Below are 15,597 nucleotides of genomic sequence, written 5' to 3'. Positions count from 1 at the left end.
GCTCTTTCTTCACTTACAAAAAAATTGTGGCAAAAAACACACAACAAAGCCTATCAGCTTAGCCATTTTTAAGTGGTTCAATACAGTTCAGTAGTGAGGCACATTTATGTTATTGTGCAACCCACCTAAGATGAGCTCTTTGATGAAAATGACTGGGTCTTAAAAGTGGAAGACTTCTATTTATATGTCAAGTCTACCTCCATAAAACTGGAATTTTTTTAACAAAGAAAAATTGGGGCTAAGTGCAAATATTTTAAATACTTAAGGTTTTAGGGAAATGGACACGAAATAGTAAGGTTTACCTACCGCGCACACACCTTCCAGCAGAGGTCTGTGAGAGACAACCCGGCTTGCTCGCCGCACCCAGCCTCCTCCCCAGTGCCCACCCTCAGTGGCACCCCTGGCTCCTGGCTTCTCAGGCAATGGCCTGTGTGTTGTCAGGTTTCTCTCTGCTTCTGATGCAGCAGGAGGGCACAGCCGGGGTGCACAGAGCTCGTACTGGCCACTGCATCGGCCGGGCCTGTTTACTGCCTGCCCCCACCTCCACCCCCAGCTGCTTTCCTCATCTTTGAAACTGAAACCAAGGTCATCATTAATTGGAGCAAATCTTTCATAGACCACAGGTGTGAAGCAAAGCCTGGACACTTGGCTGCATTCTTTCCCCCCCAAATCCAGGTTACTGTTTAGGGTGATGCCATTTCAATCCATTTTACATGAAGTTGAATTTTATTACAGCACAAATCATGGACCCAACTGACAGGGTTTCCCTCGTGCCCAGAAATGGGAAAATTGCTTTGGTGTGTGTACACTTGAGTTCCATCTCTGCCATGTTTTACCCTTCAAACACTCCAAACACTGAGCTGGCTCTGATGCCCTCCCTGCTGGCCGCATGTTTTACATTGATTGCAAACCCAGGACGAAGCCTGTTCTATCTACCCCTTCCATAGCCAAGCTATAAGCATTCAGGGATGCATTTCTCTCTCAGAGTCATGGTCGAGTCCCTCCCGTGATACATTCGTGGCACCAGGCTCTGGGGATTCAGGGATGAGTTTAGACTTGATGACCTCAAGGAGCTCCAGGTGGTGTTTCAGTGTGGGGGAAGAGCTCAAAGGTATGAGTGTGGCAGGTGAGCAAGGGAGCTCTGCAGCTGATGTGCATGGGAGGTGCAGCCAAGGGGGAGCATGAGCCCGGATGTGACCGTATAGCGGGAAGCAGGAGGGGAGAGTGGCCGGTGGCACAGGTGGGAGGATGTTGAGTAGTGAGTAGTAAGGAGAGCACAGGGAGAGAAGGCAAAGGTCCAGCCACGGTTGGGAGATACCAGGGTGCTGGATCTGGTGACCAACTGTGGGGAAGGTCCTGGGGCCAAGTCTGGGCTTGGCTGCGGTGTCAGGTGACACAGGGTGTGGGGGCTTGGTGATCACAAGCAATTTGGCACATGCCCCATGTGACAAGGATATATGACGGTTAAGTGAGAACCAAGGCAGGAATTTATTATGGACAAAATTGTCTTCTTCGGAAACTTTTTTTTTCTCAACTGAATCTTTCTTTGAATATTTGGTCCTCAAAAACACCTGCGAATACCATAACTTTATATGCAAATTACTATTGTTTCAAATGTCAAAATTAACATCAATAAGGAACTGGAGATTCAATGCTGGGCCTGAACTCACCACCCTGAGATCAAGACCTGAACTGAGATCAAGAGTTAGATGCTTAACCATTGAGTCACCCAGGTGCTCCAATAAGTAGAGATTTTAATTGAGCTTCTTGGACCCCGGCCTATGGAATATTCAGTAAAAATATAAAAGTCATCTGCGGGATCCCTGGATGGCACAGCGGTTTGGCGCCTGCCTTTGGTCCAGGGCGCGATCCTGGAGACCCGGGATCGAATCCCACGTCGGGCTCCCGGTGCATGGAGCCTGCTTCTCCCTCTGCCTGTGTCTCTGACTCTCTCTCTCTCTGTGACTATCATAAATTAAAAAAAAAAAAAAAAAAGTCATCTGCTAAACCAATGGTCACCTTGTCATCTAGGGGTGGCTTTTTAGGGGAGGGAGCCATCCATTATTCTATGCACAGATACTTAAACTAGGTTTTATTTGTTTTATTTAAAGTTTCGTTGGGTACAGAAAAACACACGCACACTTAATAGGTTAAAATATCCAAATAAAATTTACTGCAACTTTTGTAGAATTTAATTTGTGCTACAAGACATGTTGCATAGGAAACTATTTAAAGCCCCTGAGGAAAAATATCCATGGTTTAAGGTGCAACTGGTTTTGTTTCTTCTTTGGGGAGAAGGTGAGAGATGATCTCTGGAAAGAATGAAGGTGGAAACGAGAAGCAGAATTTAAGGTTATTTCGTGTGATGATTGGGGAATTGCGTGTCCTGGTTCTTGCAGCATAAAAAAAAAAAAAAGTAGTGTTTTTCTCTGTTGATTTTTTTTTTTTCCCTAGCTGGTTGGTCTTCAGGATCTGAATCAATAGATATATAGGAATGTTCCAGCCCAACAGGGATCATACATTGATTACAGTAAGTAATTAACATAACATGTTTCAAGACAGCAGATTTCGAGCATGAGGTCCGCGAATCCCAATGGCCCACAAATCACTTCGCACAAGCCCACTGCATGTCCCGGCACATTCCCGGGAATCAACTCTTGATTTGCCAAATAATTATTCTTCAATCCTGCCCCTTCCTCCCCTCGGAGCTGCCGCAACCACAGTGCGATCGTGGAAGCCAACACTGTGTGCCCACACACAGCCAAGCCAATCTACAACCGTAGAGGTCATCAATGCAATGCTCTGGCAAATCCCTGACTTTAGGTTGGGGAACGTTATTTTAGAAAACGTCCATCCTGCTCAGAAAACCTTTATATTGTACATTAAACAAGATGGAGTCCCCTCAGCTATTATTTCCTAGGACACGTGGGTATGACCAGAAAGGGAGAGAGGTGGATTTCATATAGAATGAAGTGGAGAGTTGGCCAGTGGCGGCAGGCACTGCTGCACACACATTAGCGCAGGGCACCCCTCGTGGTGAAGTCTCCCTAGTGGCCACAGGGAGGAGAGCCCTGAGCTCTCCTCTCCTGTGCCCCCACGAAGAAACAGGACCGGCGGTGGCTGAAGCCTGCAGGGACTACCACACTGCAAATGGCACAGTTTTCTTGAACAACCTGCATGCTGGTGGGGGCCACCAAGAATGCCAGCTCCCAGCTGTCTTTTCATCTCAAGGGCACCTGCTTGCTCGTGTAGGATTTTACTTTGCCAAATAAAGCTCAGAGAAGGCTTGCATGTGCTCTCGCTGACCGGTTACTGTAACATGAGGCGGAGGTACAGAAAAGAATGCAGGTGAAAAGGGACAGCAGGACCTGGGACATTCTCAGAAAGGATGGACAAGAGCTGGACTCATCTACTGAAAAACCACGTTCCTATTTGATTTACCCTTTATACAAGTAGAGAGCAAAAGAGGTCCAACACTTGAACAAGCGTCTCTCCGTGCTAAGTGTTGAAATGCAAAGGGTGGCTGGGAATCACAAATGCCCCCAGTGACCTTTAAATACATATATACATCTGTAACATAATTTAAAAAGGTCTTTATATAACATAAAAACCTCAACAGCATCCGCCCCTATTAAGGTGGGTTTCTTTTTTTTTTTTTTAACCTTTATGGTCCATTAAAAAAATTAGATACCACCCTTCTCATATGCCTCCCCTCATACTTTAAAAAAAGTGACTTTTAAATTTAAATTTATACCTAACAAATAGAAAGCTATCTGATTGGCAACAACCTGCAGTAGAAATTCCCTTCAGGCCCCCCCGTGATGGAGGAGGACCGTGGAGCATTGTGTGTGCTTGGTCCTTGGGTGTGGGTCCAGCCTCGAGGAAGCCCGGATGTGTCAGAGCAGCCGGCCCTTCCTCCCTCCCCAGCTCCAGGTGACCATGCGCCAGGTGACCACACGGGCCTCCAGGACAGGCGGAAGGCGGGTGCCCCGGAGCAGCAGCGGGTGGGCATGTACCCGCTCAAATCACAAAGTCGTCGTGGTCCACTGGGCTGAAGGCAGCTGCTCTCAGAATGTCCAGCGAGTTCACAAGGATCAGAGTCCCAGTAAGGTGTTTCCAGCGCTTGGTGATGGGGTTCTTCATCTTGTCCAGGCCTATGTGTAGCTCCTGGATGACGTCCCGGTAGCTGTCCCCGATCTGGTGGCTCCAGGTTAACAAAAAGTCATAGGCGGGTTTCCACATGGCCTGGATGGTGGAGTCATCCCAAAGCAAAGGAGGGAGGGGGAAGAAAAGATGAGGGGACAGTAAGAGACGTGATCCTATTATTCGATCCTATTAACTCCAATCCCTTTGCTCATTATTTATGTTTCTCATTGGAGAGTGGAACAAACCCAGAGAAACAGGTGGAACCGACTCTGTCCAGAGCCAGCACGTTTCTGAGGGAAGAACGTGTTTTGTGCGAGCGCAGGAAGGCAGGAGAGAGTGTCTGAGCAAACACGAAGGGCTTCTCTCCTTACAATCCCTGCTGCGGGCTGCCTGGGTGGCTCAGTGGTTGAGCGTCTGCCTTCAGCTCAGGTCATGATCCCGGGGTCCTGGGATCAAATCCTACATCAGGATCCCCACAGGGAATCCGCTCCTCCCTCTGCCTATGTCTCTGCCTCTCATTAATAAATAAATATATCATGAAATATATATTTAAATATATATAAATATATAATAAATAATATCATGAAAAAAAAAGGAAAATACCTAATAATCCCTGCTGCATTTTCTAGGCGGGCCATTTCTTTAGAAATTCACTGTGCTAATAAAGGACGCCCTTATTCTGGGACATCCTCCTTCCTAGGAATCTCAGGCCAAACCCAGCTTTCCAGAAGCTTCCGGCCACCCTCGCCAACAAGAGAGAAGACAAAGAATCTCTGAGGAGGAACCCAACCGGCTCCAGCCAACGTTACCCAACAGAGCCCTGGAATGTCACCAACACAGACCTGGCCAGTGACCGAGCAGGAGTGGCCACCAAGGGCTCCCTTGGCACTCTGCTCTGTCTGACGGATGGTCACTTAAGAACGGGACAATCAGGGGTGGGCGGTTCTGCGGACACCTCATGCCCAGCGGCCTTGTCAGCGGCAGGGCCGGACTCCCAGCCAGTGGCCTTGAGGAGGAGGAGCCGCGCCCCACCCGGGGGAGCCCACCACGTGCTGGATGCACACTTTCTCAACCTCACCCCCGTCGACACGCTGGAAAGCAGACACAGTCGTGACTGAATTCCACAGCCCAGGCTCACCTCACTGTCCACGACCCCGTTCCTGTCCCGGTGCGGAGACTCGTAGGCGTCCATCTGCTGCTTGGACACCTTGGCGAGCTTCTCGGCCAGCTCCCGCCAGCGCTGCGCCACCTCCACCGCCGTGGTCAGGAGCACAAAGTCCTGGATGAGTCTGACCACCAGGCCCTGGCAGTCCATCTTCAGTAAGGCCTGGGGAGGAAGGAGCAGAGCACGAGGCAGGTCAGAGGGCAGGCTCTGCTTTCAGAGGCCACACACGCTTTACCTCCAAAGTTCAGAGGCCTAGAAATGTGCCCCTTGGGCCCCAGCATGGCCGAGGCCCACAGGATGGAGGGAGAGCAATGATTTTTGCAGGGTGGACTGGGTTCGACTGCGCTCTCTCCCCAAATTCACGTCCACCTGCAAAGTCAGAACGACTGTATTTGGAAATAGGGTGTTTGCAGGTGTCCTTAGTTAAAGCCACCTGTCCTGGTGGGTTAGGGCAGCACCTCATCCCGTGCCTGGTGGTCTTTATAAGGAGGGAGACAGAGACAGAGGGAAGAAGTCCACACAAGGACAGGGGCAGAGGTGGGGGTGAGGCGGCCCCAAGACAAGTAGCGTCAGGGACTGTCGGAGGAACCAGGAGCCAGAGGCAAGGCCTGGCCCAGACCGTGCCTTCCAGAGGAGGAAGCAGGCCCGCGAACACGCCTCTGCTGTGCTGGGCCACCCAGTCCGGGGCGCGTCGCCTCGGCAGCCTGGGGATGCTGACTGATGGGGCGAGGGTGGACGCTACCCTCTGCCCTGTCCTGACTCCCGTGGGAGCAGCTGGAGACGGTGATGCTTCACGGAGACGGGCCACACGCCCAGGGCTCAGAGGACCGGACCAGGAGCGCCACGGGCTAGAGGGCTCAGACCTGGGCCTGGGGTGCACACCGACCCCTGGGCTCTCAGGTTTGGGGGGGCAAAGGGAAGCCCCTGTGGAGGATGAGAACGGACAGGCCCAAGGCTGAGCCCGGGAGCACCATCTGAACAGTTTCTGGAATCGGTAGGACTCCTCCCTTGCCAAGCTCAGAGAACTTTCTAGTGTGTCTTCAGCACAGGAGTCACCCACCAACTGCGGAGACTCAGAAGGGAAAAGAATGCCCGCCACCCTTCGAAGGAAGGAGGCAAGGGGACCGAGCCTGGCCCATGTCCCCGCCGGGCCTGTACCCGCAGGCGGCCACCTTGGGACCTGCTCCCCCCTCTAGGAAGGGGCCGGACCAGGCAGGCTTCCAACACCGGGCTCAACGCTCCAACGTGTCCCGTGTGACCTCGCGCTGGGGGCTTGAGGACACAGAAATCAAATCAGCCTGTGCAAACCAGCGGCCCACGGGTCTGCCCGCCGTGAGATGCAAAAGGCTTGTCACCCAAGTCCTGCGATGGTCGCCGGCCGCACGTGGGCCTCACACCGTGCCCAGGCCTCTGCCGCCCAGCGCAGATGCAGACGATACCCCAACAGCAGGAAAAGTGGGCCCCAGAGGCAGCCCGGAGACGGTTCCTCAGGCCCTCAGATCGGGGGCATAAGCCCGGAGAGGCCAGAAGCAGGAAACGTCACCTGGTGTTCTTTCCGTCCTTCTAGGCTCCATCTGAGCACCTGCTGTTGTCGCGCCAAGACTCCGAAGAGCACAGGCTAAAAGCAACCGCCCCCCGGCCCCCCGCAGCCCCTTCCCGACTGAGCCGAGCACGCAGCCCCCGTGAGAACCGAGCCTGCTGTTCTGCGAGGACAGCGGGTGGCCCGGGCTGAGCAGCTGAGGTCTGCTGCGTCGCCTGCTTGAAAGGGCGCCGCTCATTCAGCCCGAGTATCCTCACCTCCGCGTCCCGTTTACACGGGGGGAGCTTGACGGGAGGGAGCAATGGGGGCTCTTCCAGCAATGTGCCGACTGCACAGCTGGACGCCCCAGCGGGGCACTCTCTGCAATTCAGAACAGGGGTGATGACGGGTCACGGTGGTGCTGCCGCGGGCCCGGGGACGGGCAGCCGGAAGGGAGCCGGAGGGTGACCTCGTGGTCCTTCTCTGGTTTGGTCTGTGTGGTCTGAAAGAAGCTACTGCAGGTGGGGAGATACGGGGAGCCGGGCCTGGGCTGGCGCACTGCTCACAAGCCCCAGCAGGCAGGTGCTGAGCTCCCCCATTTTGCAGAGTGACGGAGAGGCTGCGGCACCTGTACGCACAGGTGGCCCGTCCTGGGTCTGCACAGGTGGCCCATCCGGGGTCCACAGCTGTTAGGGGGGCGGGGGGTTCTGCAGTTCCGAGGGCACTCACTGCCCGGCGTCAGGAACGGACTCAAATAAAACAGGGATCTGGGTTAGGCTGACGCGTCAGCTATTTACGTTATTTCACAAAACGGTCTGTTCTTACTTGAATTTTGATGCGCTCCGGTGAAACTGTTTAAGGAATAAATACGTAATAGATCTATGTTTCAGAAGACAGAACACAGGGGGACGTTGGGATAAATCGGTAGAATTCCGGATTTAAGTTCTGTGTAGTGGTGCTCCCCCCGCCACCCGCCGTCCCGGGGAGGCACGTGGTCGCCACAGGGTGGGGACGGTCGGTCCCTCCGTGTCCCCGCTCAGCACTGGCCTGCGGCTTCCCAGCGCACACAGGCCAACGTGCGTCCGTGTGCTCAGCACTGGCCCGGCTCCGGGGACAGCCTCGTTTTCTAGGCAACAGAACGTCCCAGAATCACACTTCTGACTTGGGTCGCCCCGGCAGGAGCGACGAGGGCGGCTCTGTCCCCAGGAGCACCGGCAAGGGCCGGGGATCGCGGGGCGTGCGCGGTGCGGGGTGAACGCAGGGATGGAGGCGCGCGGTTCCCTGCTAACTTCAGGTCTGCTGAAGGGACCGCCACCAAAGGGCAGTTTACGCTTTTTTTTTTTTTTTTAAAGGACGTAGCCTGGGTGCCACCGGGTCCTGGCAGTAGAAAGCTTCCTAGCAGGAGGCTCTGGCTCTGGCTCCTTTCCCCGTAGCTTCCTCGTTAACTTCCTCGTACGTGTGCAAGCGTGCGCACACACACACACACACACACACACACGGGTAATCCCAAAAAATCCCGTTTGAGACGATGCTGATTCCAGCAGTGAGCTCGCTCACCCAGTGGTCTGGAGTTGGAGCCAGGTGACCAAACCTGCTCTGACCAAGGGCCAGGCAGGGAAGAGGTCTTGGCTCTGCGGGCCACGTGGTCTCTGCACCCACCCCCCCCAGTCCACCGGTGTGGACTGAAGGCAGCGTAGATGGTGTTTGAACCCACGGGCACGGCTCGGTCCGGCCCAACGTCACTGCCAAAAGCAGGCGGCCCAGGAGCCAGTCTGCCAAGCCCTGTTGCAGGAGATGTTCTCGTGAAAAGCCGGGGAGGTACAATTCCAGTTTTGCTGTGAATCCCACCCGTGCTTCTATTCCCAAGGTGTGCAGACGTCCCGAGGGCCGCCCCCCACATGGGCGAGGGCAGCAGAGCCTCCCGCTCCGGGGCCGCCCGGCAGGAACCCCAGGAGCCACCTCAACGCCAACTAATGCCCCTCTCTGCGGGGTGCGGAGGCTTTTCTCCCGACCCTGAGAATCCCTCCACACCACCCTCTCCAGCCCCCACCTCCGCTCCCCAAATCTCCCAGTTCGCCCCTTTTTCCATCACCTTCCAAGGCTCCAGGGGTTTATTCCCCTCCTGCTTCACTCCCGAAACAGCCGCCCTTCCCCTGATTCGTATCCTAGAGTAACTCTTTCTCAGAGAACCTTCTCCAAAGAGCCCGGCCCCGGACCCCAACGACCCTGGCCACAGCCGCCACCGGTGACCCCTGGTCGTCAAGCCCGGTGGCGTCACCCTGGCGGCTCCAGCACCAGCGCCAGCTCTGAGCCCTGGCCCCAGACGCGAGGCGGGACGCCAAGAGGACGTTATGGGGCTTCTCGGAGCCAACCGGCCAGGACAGGCCAGCGGAGGCAGGTGGGCAGCTGAGAGGGTGGAGAGCCCGGGTCGCGGGAGGCCGTGCGGGGGCCACCAATGCTTTCCCCGTTGGCTAGAGGCCCGGGTGTGCCCTGTAGTGTGACACCGACGTCCCCCGTTCCACCTCTCACGATCGCGATTCCCAGTCATGCCGGAGAAACAGAGGCCGCCCTCAATCCCTAATCACATGTGCAAAAAAAGGAGGCAGAGGAGAAACGAGGGAGTCTCAGGGAGAGAAAAACGCTCATCAAAATAAAGCTAGACTTTGGGCCAGCAGCTCTGAACACTTCAGAGTCGCAGATCCTGTCGGGAATCTGATGGACCAGGGATCTTCTCCCAAGAGATCAAAACAGAGGCAGCTGGAGCATGAGTGTCGCTGTGCCCAGGGATCCACCGGAGACCCCCCAGGAGCTTGCAAATCCAGCCAGAAGCCACCTGAACGGTGGGCGCCCTCCATGCTGCATCCTGACCTGCCTCGGGGTCCCCCCAGGGGCCCCCCACAAACGCCCACCTCCAGGCGCAAGTGCACACCGAAACCCTGCCTGAGTATTTCGGGGAGCGAGGACGCGCCCAGACGCCGGCCCAGTGACTCGCCAGCCGGGCCCCGGAACCCTGGGGAGCACTTACCATCATGAGCTCCTTCTGGAAGGACTTTCGGTCTTTGTTCTCCGTGTTGTTGCAATCCTCCTTCAGCTTTTCCAGAACGGACGCCACCCGCTCGGGCTCACTGTCCAGCTCCGCCCGGCAGAAGAAGGTGAGCGGCAGGTTCCCGTAGCCCAGGGCGTCGGCGAAGGAGCGCCAGCTGCTAATGTTCTCCATGAGCAGAGTCCTGACGGAGGCGTAGATGTAGGTGAGGAACTTACACGGTCGCAGGATCTGCTCGAGCAGCACCGAGGTGCTCAGCTCGGGCCCCGCGAGGAGGCTGGGCCTGGCCTTGCCCACCACCAGCACGTTCTTGGCGTGCACGAGGCCGACCCTGCCCTGGTGGTAGCCGATGTACCACTCCTTGGTCCACAGCTGCCCCTTCAGGCGGATCTTCTCCTCGCTGAGCAGAGCGATGGCATCGCCCTTCTTGTACTCCAGCAGGTAGTGGTTCTTGCTCTGCCGCACCACGGTCTTGAGCAGTTTGCCAAACTTGAGGCTGGACACGGGGCGGTCCTGAAAAGTCGGGTACTTGGTGGTGGCAGCAAACGGGGACAAGATGATCTTCCCGACCTCGTTCTTCTTGAGGAACCGTCTCTGCCCGGAAGGCTTGATGGCACTTTTAGGGGGTGGCTGGGGAGTCTGGACGCAAAACTGGGTCAGGATGGCCTCCTGGTCGCCTTTCACCTGAACCCTCAGGGTGAAGTCGGACAGCTCGCCGGGGTTCTGACAGGCGATGGGGAAGATGAGGCGGCTCACTTTGCCCAGCTTCATCTGGAACCCCCTCACCACCTTGGCCTGCTCGCTGGCTTTGACCTCGTAATTGGTCATGTTGGAGAACATGCAGACGTGGAGATCCTGGGGCCTGGACAAGACGAACTGGTGCTTACCCCAGAGCTGCAGGGCCACGGGGGCAGGGCTGGGCGCCTGGCGGGTGACCTCGCTGACCAGGAGCGTCTTTGGGGCACAATCATGCCCAAAGATGGTCACCACTGTCTTGAAGGAGGGGTGGATGTGTTTGGGGCCATAGAGCCCCACCGTGATCTTTTTATTGATGAAGTCCCACACCGTGGAAGGGTAGAGAATGTTCGGGCCGTGGGCAACGATGGCCAGGTACATGCAGGGCTCCAGGTTGTCTAGCTGCACCTGGACCGTGTCCCCGTAGCTGTAGGTCAGTGGGATGGGGACATAGGGCCCTTCCTTCAAGTCGCTCCTCAGGCACTGGAGACCCACCGTGCTTTTGCTAAAAATGTCGTTTTTCACCTCGGCCGAAACTTTCATCTCCAAGATGATGTAGGTCTTCACCTCCAGGGTGCTCAGCTTCACCTCCAGCACCGGGCTGACGCTGCTACACCTGTCACTGTTGAGCTCCAGCGGGGGGTCCAGCAGGGCTTTCATGGAGATTTGCTGCGTCTCGCCGGGGGCCACGTGGCCCTCGGGCACGTGGATGCTGATGTTGGTGTCGGGCAGCTGCACGGCGCCCCCAGAACTGTCCAGCTTGCACGCGATGCTCGTCTCCACCGCCTGGGTCTGGCCCCAGCCGGGGCTCTGGCCCAGCAAGTCCAGATCGTGGCACGAGCGCGCCAGCTTCCGGTGGCTCAGCCAGGCGGCGCGGAAGTCCTCCCGGCTCTGGAACTGCTCCGGGGCCGGCGACTTGAGGCCCGTGAAGAACCCCGATGAGTCGGGGGCGTCGGACTTGGCCTGGAGCACGGACAGCTCGGACAGACTGTAGGAGCGCTTGCTCCTGAAGAACGGGTTGTCCCGCTTGCCCGGCGCCTCCGCCTGGAGCCGGTTGGTGGCCTGCAGCTCGTCAAAGATGTTGCCCGTGCTGTTCGTGGTCGCGGAGCTGGATTCCGTGAACGACGACGTGCCCGTGTCAAAGAGGAGCAGGTCCACGGTACTTTTGGGCATCAGCTCATCCACGCTGGGCATCGCCGTCACGTTCCCATTCAGAAACGGGTTCGTCTGGGCCCCGTTCCAGAAAGGGTTGTTACTGTAGGTTTTGCTCGGTCCCTTGTCATCCATCCCCACCCCGAGCAGGTCCAGCTCCTTGGCCACCTCATCCGGGCTGTCGGGAAGGTTGTCAATCACCCCGCTGTCGCTCAGAGTGGAGTTCCGGTAGTTCAGGGGCTGCACGTAGGACGAGGGGATGTAGCCCATCTCCGTGGTGTTGTGCGCGTACCACCACTCCCCGCCCGACGTGTCCAGGACATACAGGTGGTCCCCCTTGGAGAACTTCAGGGTGGTGAAGTTGGTTGGGCAGTAGTCCTTGATTGCGATCACTTCCTTTGCATTTCCAAAGGGCGTGGGATTGTCTACTAGCAAGGCACTGGGAGAAGGCACTGCACAAAACACAAAGAAACGGGTGGTGAGCGCGAGGCAGTTAGCAGAAGCCAGCCAAGGCCAACGCCGGCGTGGACTCTAGCTCGCTCGGCGCCGTGGGGGCAGCTGGCCCGACCCTGTCTCCCCGGGATCACTAAACTGCCGTCCCACTTTTAAAATGTCTTTTAATCTTTAAAGATTTGATTTTTAAGTAATCGCTACACCCAACGTGGGGCTCGAACTCACAACCCTGAGATCGAGTCTCATGCTCCGCAGACCGAGCCCGCCGGGTGCCCCAGATACCGTCTCATTCTGACCCGGGTTCTCTCACGTGCCTAGCTTACCGGAGCGGCCCCTGGGTAGGGAGAGAAGCTGGAGGTGGGCGGATTTAGAAACAGCAACGTCCTGAGCAGAGTGACCCACTGCCTGCAGCCGGGGACGGGGAAACGAGAGCCTCAAAGCAGCTCCCCGTGTTGGCGAGCCGGTGCCATGCTCTGGCCTTCAACACAGCACACGAGAGCGGGGTGGGGAGGGTTCCCTAGACAAGCCGAACCTGTTCTTCATCGAAATCAGACTTTTGAGGCCAATCTCTTCCAGCCTCCTCTAAAGGCTCACTCAGGACGACCCAGGAGCGCCCTCTCCCGCGTACCTCGAAGAGCAGAGGCTTATGTCTGGTGTTGTTCACGTTGTTTCCAAGCAAATGTTGAAGTCTGAGAAACCCCAACACTTTAAACAGGGACTCAAACTAATGTATGGTCCGTGGCGTTGAACTACGTACGTTGCCGGCGTAGACAGTACACGGAGCGGCGAATTAAGGGGTGTGTGTGTGTGTGTTTTGAAAAGTAACGGGTAATTAAATACCTAAGTGTTTTCTCTCCCTCCCATACACGACAACGTACATCCAGGGGACGAAGAAAGTTCCTTCGGAAAGGACTAAATAAGCCCGGACCCTAACTGCGCCTTGTCTCACGGAGTTTGCGGATCCTCTGGCTTCCTGTAACCAACGCCTGGAAGAAAGGACCGTGTTTTGAGTGGAACTACACCCACATCTTCTCTGCTGTGGGATTAAGGCAATACACATTCTAGCCTATGACACTGGTCCTCCAAACACACCGTCTGCCAGCGTCCTCTTCCTTTGAAGAGAAATAACGAAAACTGAACTGGATTTCCTTTGCAAAGTCTTGGAGAAGAAAGCAGGACGTGTCTATTTTATTTCCACGAACTAGGTTAGAGAGTGATGCTTGGTAGGAAGCTCACCGGGGCGCTGAAGGCCCCACCCTCCATGCGGGGTGTTGGGGGGAGGGAATGTGGCTTGGGGTCACTGGGCCTGGGACCCAATCCGGGCCTTTGGAAGACGTGTGGCTTCCGGAGCCTGAGACTCTTTCCCCAACGGGCTCTGGTGAAGATGAGGTTCTCTGATCATGTCCTTAGCATAATGATGCTTACTCAGCCCAAGGTAATAAGGACTCACAAAGGGTGATGCTAAAGTGGACATCTCCACCCCCCGTCCTCCTGATGTTATTTTCCCCGTGGCACTTATCATTAATCAATATATCACATATATATATAAATGATAGGTTTACTTATTTATTTGTTGGGAGGGGGCTGTGTCACCCCCATTAGGGTGGAAGCTCCCTTAGGGTCTGTTTTGCTCACAGCGGTAATCCGGGAAGACAGCCTGTCACATGGCAGGTGTTCAGCCAATACTCGGAGAATGAATGCTCATCTCCCATGCACACGACAGAGAGGCCATATCTGTGTAATGGGGTCAGGGTGTTTTCCTTGGCTGTGCCGTGCTATACAATTACCCCAAAGAGAAATCTCTCAACAGTGAAGGCAGGGGAGTGAATAAAAACAGCCAAGTCACAGGGAATGCCTTTTGAGCGAGGGGTGGGGAGGAGGATGGGTCAGGCTGGGGTCAGGGGACAACAAAAGATCTCTCTCCCTTTGTTTTTGAGCCATGGGCTCCAGAAATATAAGCTCCCTTTTTGTCTCTTTGGCACCTCTAATGAAAATGTCACATAAAAATTAAAACCAAATGAAAGTCAGAGAGCTTGCCAGCTATTAAAATCTTGTTAGAATCCCTCAGAAGTTATATCCCTATTATGTTCCCCAGAACAATCCCCTTAGAGTGATATTTTTAAAATTAAAAACCAAAAGCTATTAAGCGGGCTTTGTAGATAGCCTAGGAAAATGTATCAATGCAAATTATCGCTTTAGTTTCACCAGACTGAGGAATAAAAATGGTTTCACTTAAAATTCCAGGCACTCTCCTCAGCAGAGAAGCGGTAACGTACTGCACCCCGAGCATCAGGCTCCTGCGATGGGAAACGGCGCTACTCCCTGCCGGGCCGCCCGGGGAAGTGGGCTCTGGTGTGAGCTCCTGCCAGATGGGTCCCTCCATCAGTCACTGTCACAGAGCACCTGGGGACCCCCGGAGGGGCGTCCACCCCCTCAAAGGCAGGAGAATCCTTATCAAATCCCATCTTAATGAATTCTGGGGAGCACTGCCCAAGATTCACAGCTATCCTTGATTTTAATACCAAAAAAATAAATAAAAATAAAAAAAATAAAAAAATCCCTGCATGTCAGGGAGTTCAGTGCACTGAATAATCTAATTTTTACCCCTTTGCCTCAGTTCTGGTTAATCAAGGGGCAGAGAACTTTGCAGCAGATGTTTTGGCTGGAATAAATCACCACCTTGACGCCCAGCTGCAGTGCTGCCTGGGGAAGTGGGTCCAGGGTCTCCGTGGGCATCGAGGCCTCTCGGCTCACCAGCCCCAGCTCGCATCCCGGATTGTCCCGTTTGTCTTCCCCCCACAACTGGGGTGTTCTGTTAGGACCCTAACACTTCTCGGGTCATCGTGATTATTTAAAAAATTCAGCTCTCTCAATTCAAGAGCCCAGCCCAAATCCCACAAATGATGCTCACGTGTCCCAGCTTTCCCCATAATTAGCTCGCCTATAAAGTAAGAGGACAATGCCCACGACTGAACAGTGAGAAATGAATGGTCCCACCATTTACAGCAATACCTGGTAACGCCGCCTCTCTTATTAATAAAATTTCACAACTTCCTTCTCCGATCTGTTCGTGTGAAGAACATTTAGAGCGATGCTCAGGGCTCCGAGCATACAGCACAGACGGGAAGGGAGAGGTTGAGGATAAAGTGAAGGGAGAAGAGATTAGGAAGAGAGAGAAACGTGGTACGTGTGGTTTTTAGGACATCGGGGAAGAGGGTCACATCATTACCTGGGAGACTGCGGTTTGGTTCAAGAACTATTTATTTAGCACTGACATTGTGCCGGGGCTAAAAACATAAAGGTCAAGATCAGCTCCCACTGCTCAGTGTACCCGGGATGGCCCAGTGGGGAACCATGACCCCTTGGGGTAAATGCCGTAGGGAA

The 15,597-nt window shown here is 54.9% G+C and overlaps 1 protein-coding gene across 5 annotated transcripts in view; it reads right to left on the bottom strand.

The window, feature by feature from the left end:
* Positions 1-2,146: 2,146 nt before the first annotated feature.
* The window catches only part of SH3BP4 (SH3 domain binding protein 4), an 83,279-nt gene continuing 69,828 nt past the window's right edge, over positions 2,147-15,597 (bottom strand). For all 5 annotated transcript variants that reach the window (XM_077869324.1, XM_077869320.1, XM_077869325.1 and 2 more), the window contains 3 exons: positions 9,856-12,212; positions 5,285-5,473; positions 2,147-4,245 (listed from right to left, as the gene is read on the bottom strand). In XM_077869324.1, the coding sequence (XP_077725450.1) occupies positions 4,021-4,245; positions 5,285-5,473; positions 9,856-12,212 (2,771 nt within the window). In that variant the 3' untranslated portion in view covers positions 2,147-4,020. The remainder of the gene's footprint in view (positions 4,246-5,284; positions 5,474-9,855; positions 12,213-15,597) is intronic.

Source organism: Canis aureus, chromosome 24, assembly GCF_053574225.1.
Source record: "Canis aureus isolate CA01 chromosome 24, VMU_Caureus_v.1.0, whole genome shotgun sequence".
Taxonomy (NCBI): domain Eukaryota; kingdom Metazoa; phylum Chordata; class Mammalia; order Carnivora; family Canidae; genus Canis; species Canis aureus.
This window is presented reverse-complemented; position numbering and strand designations above follow the sequence as displayed.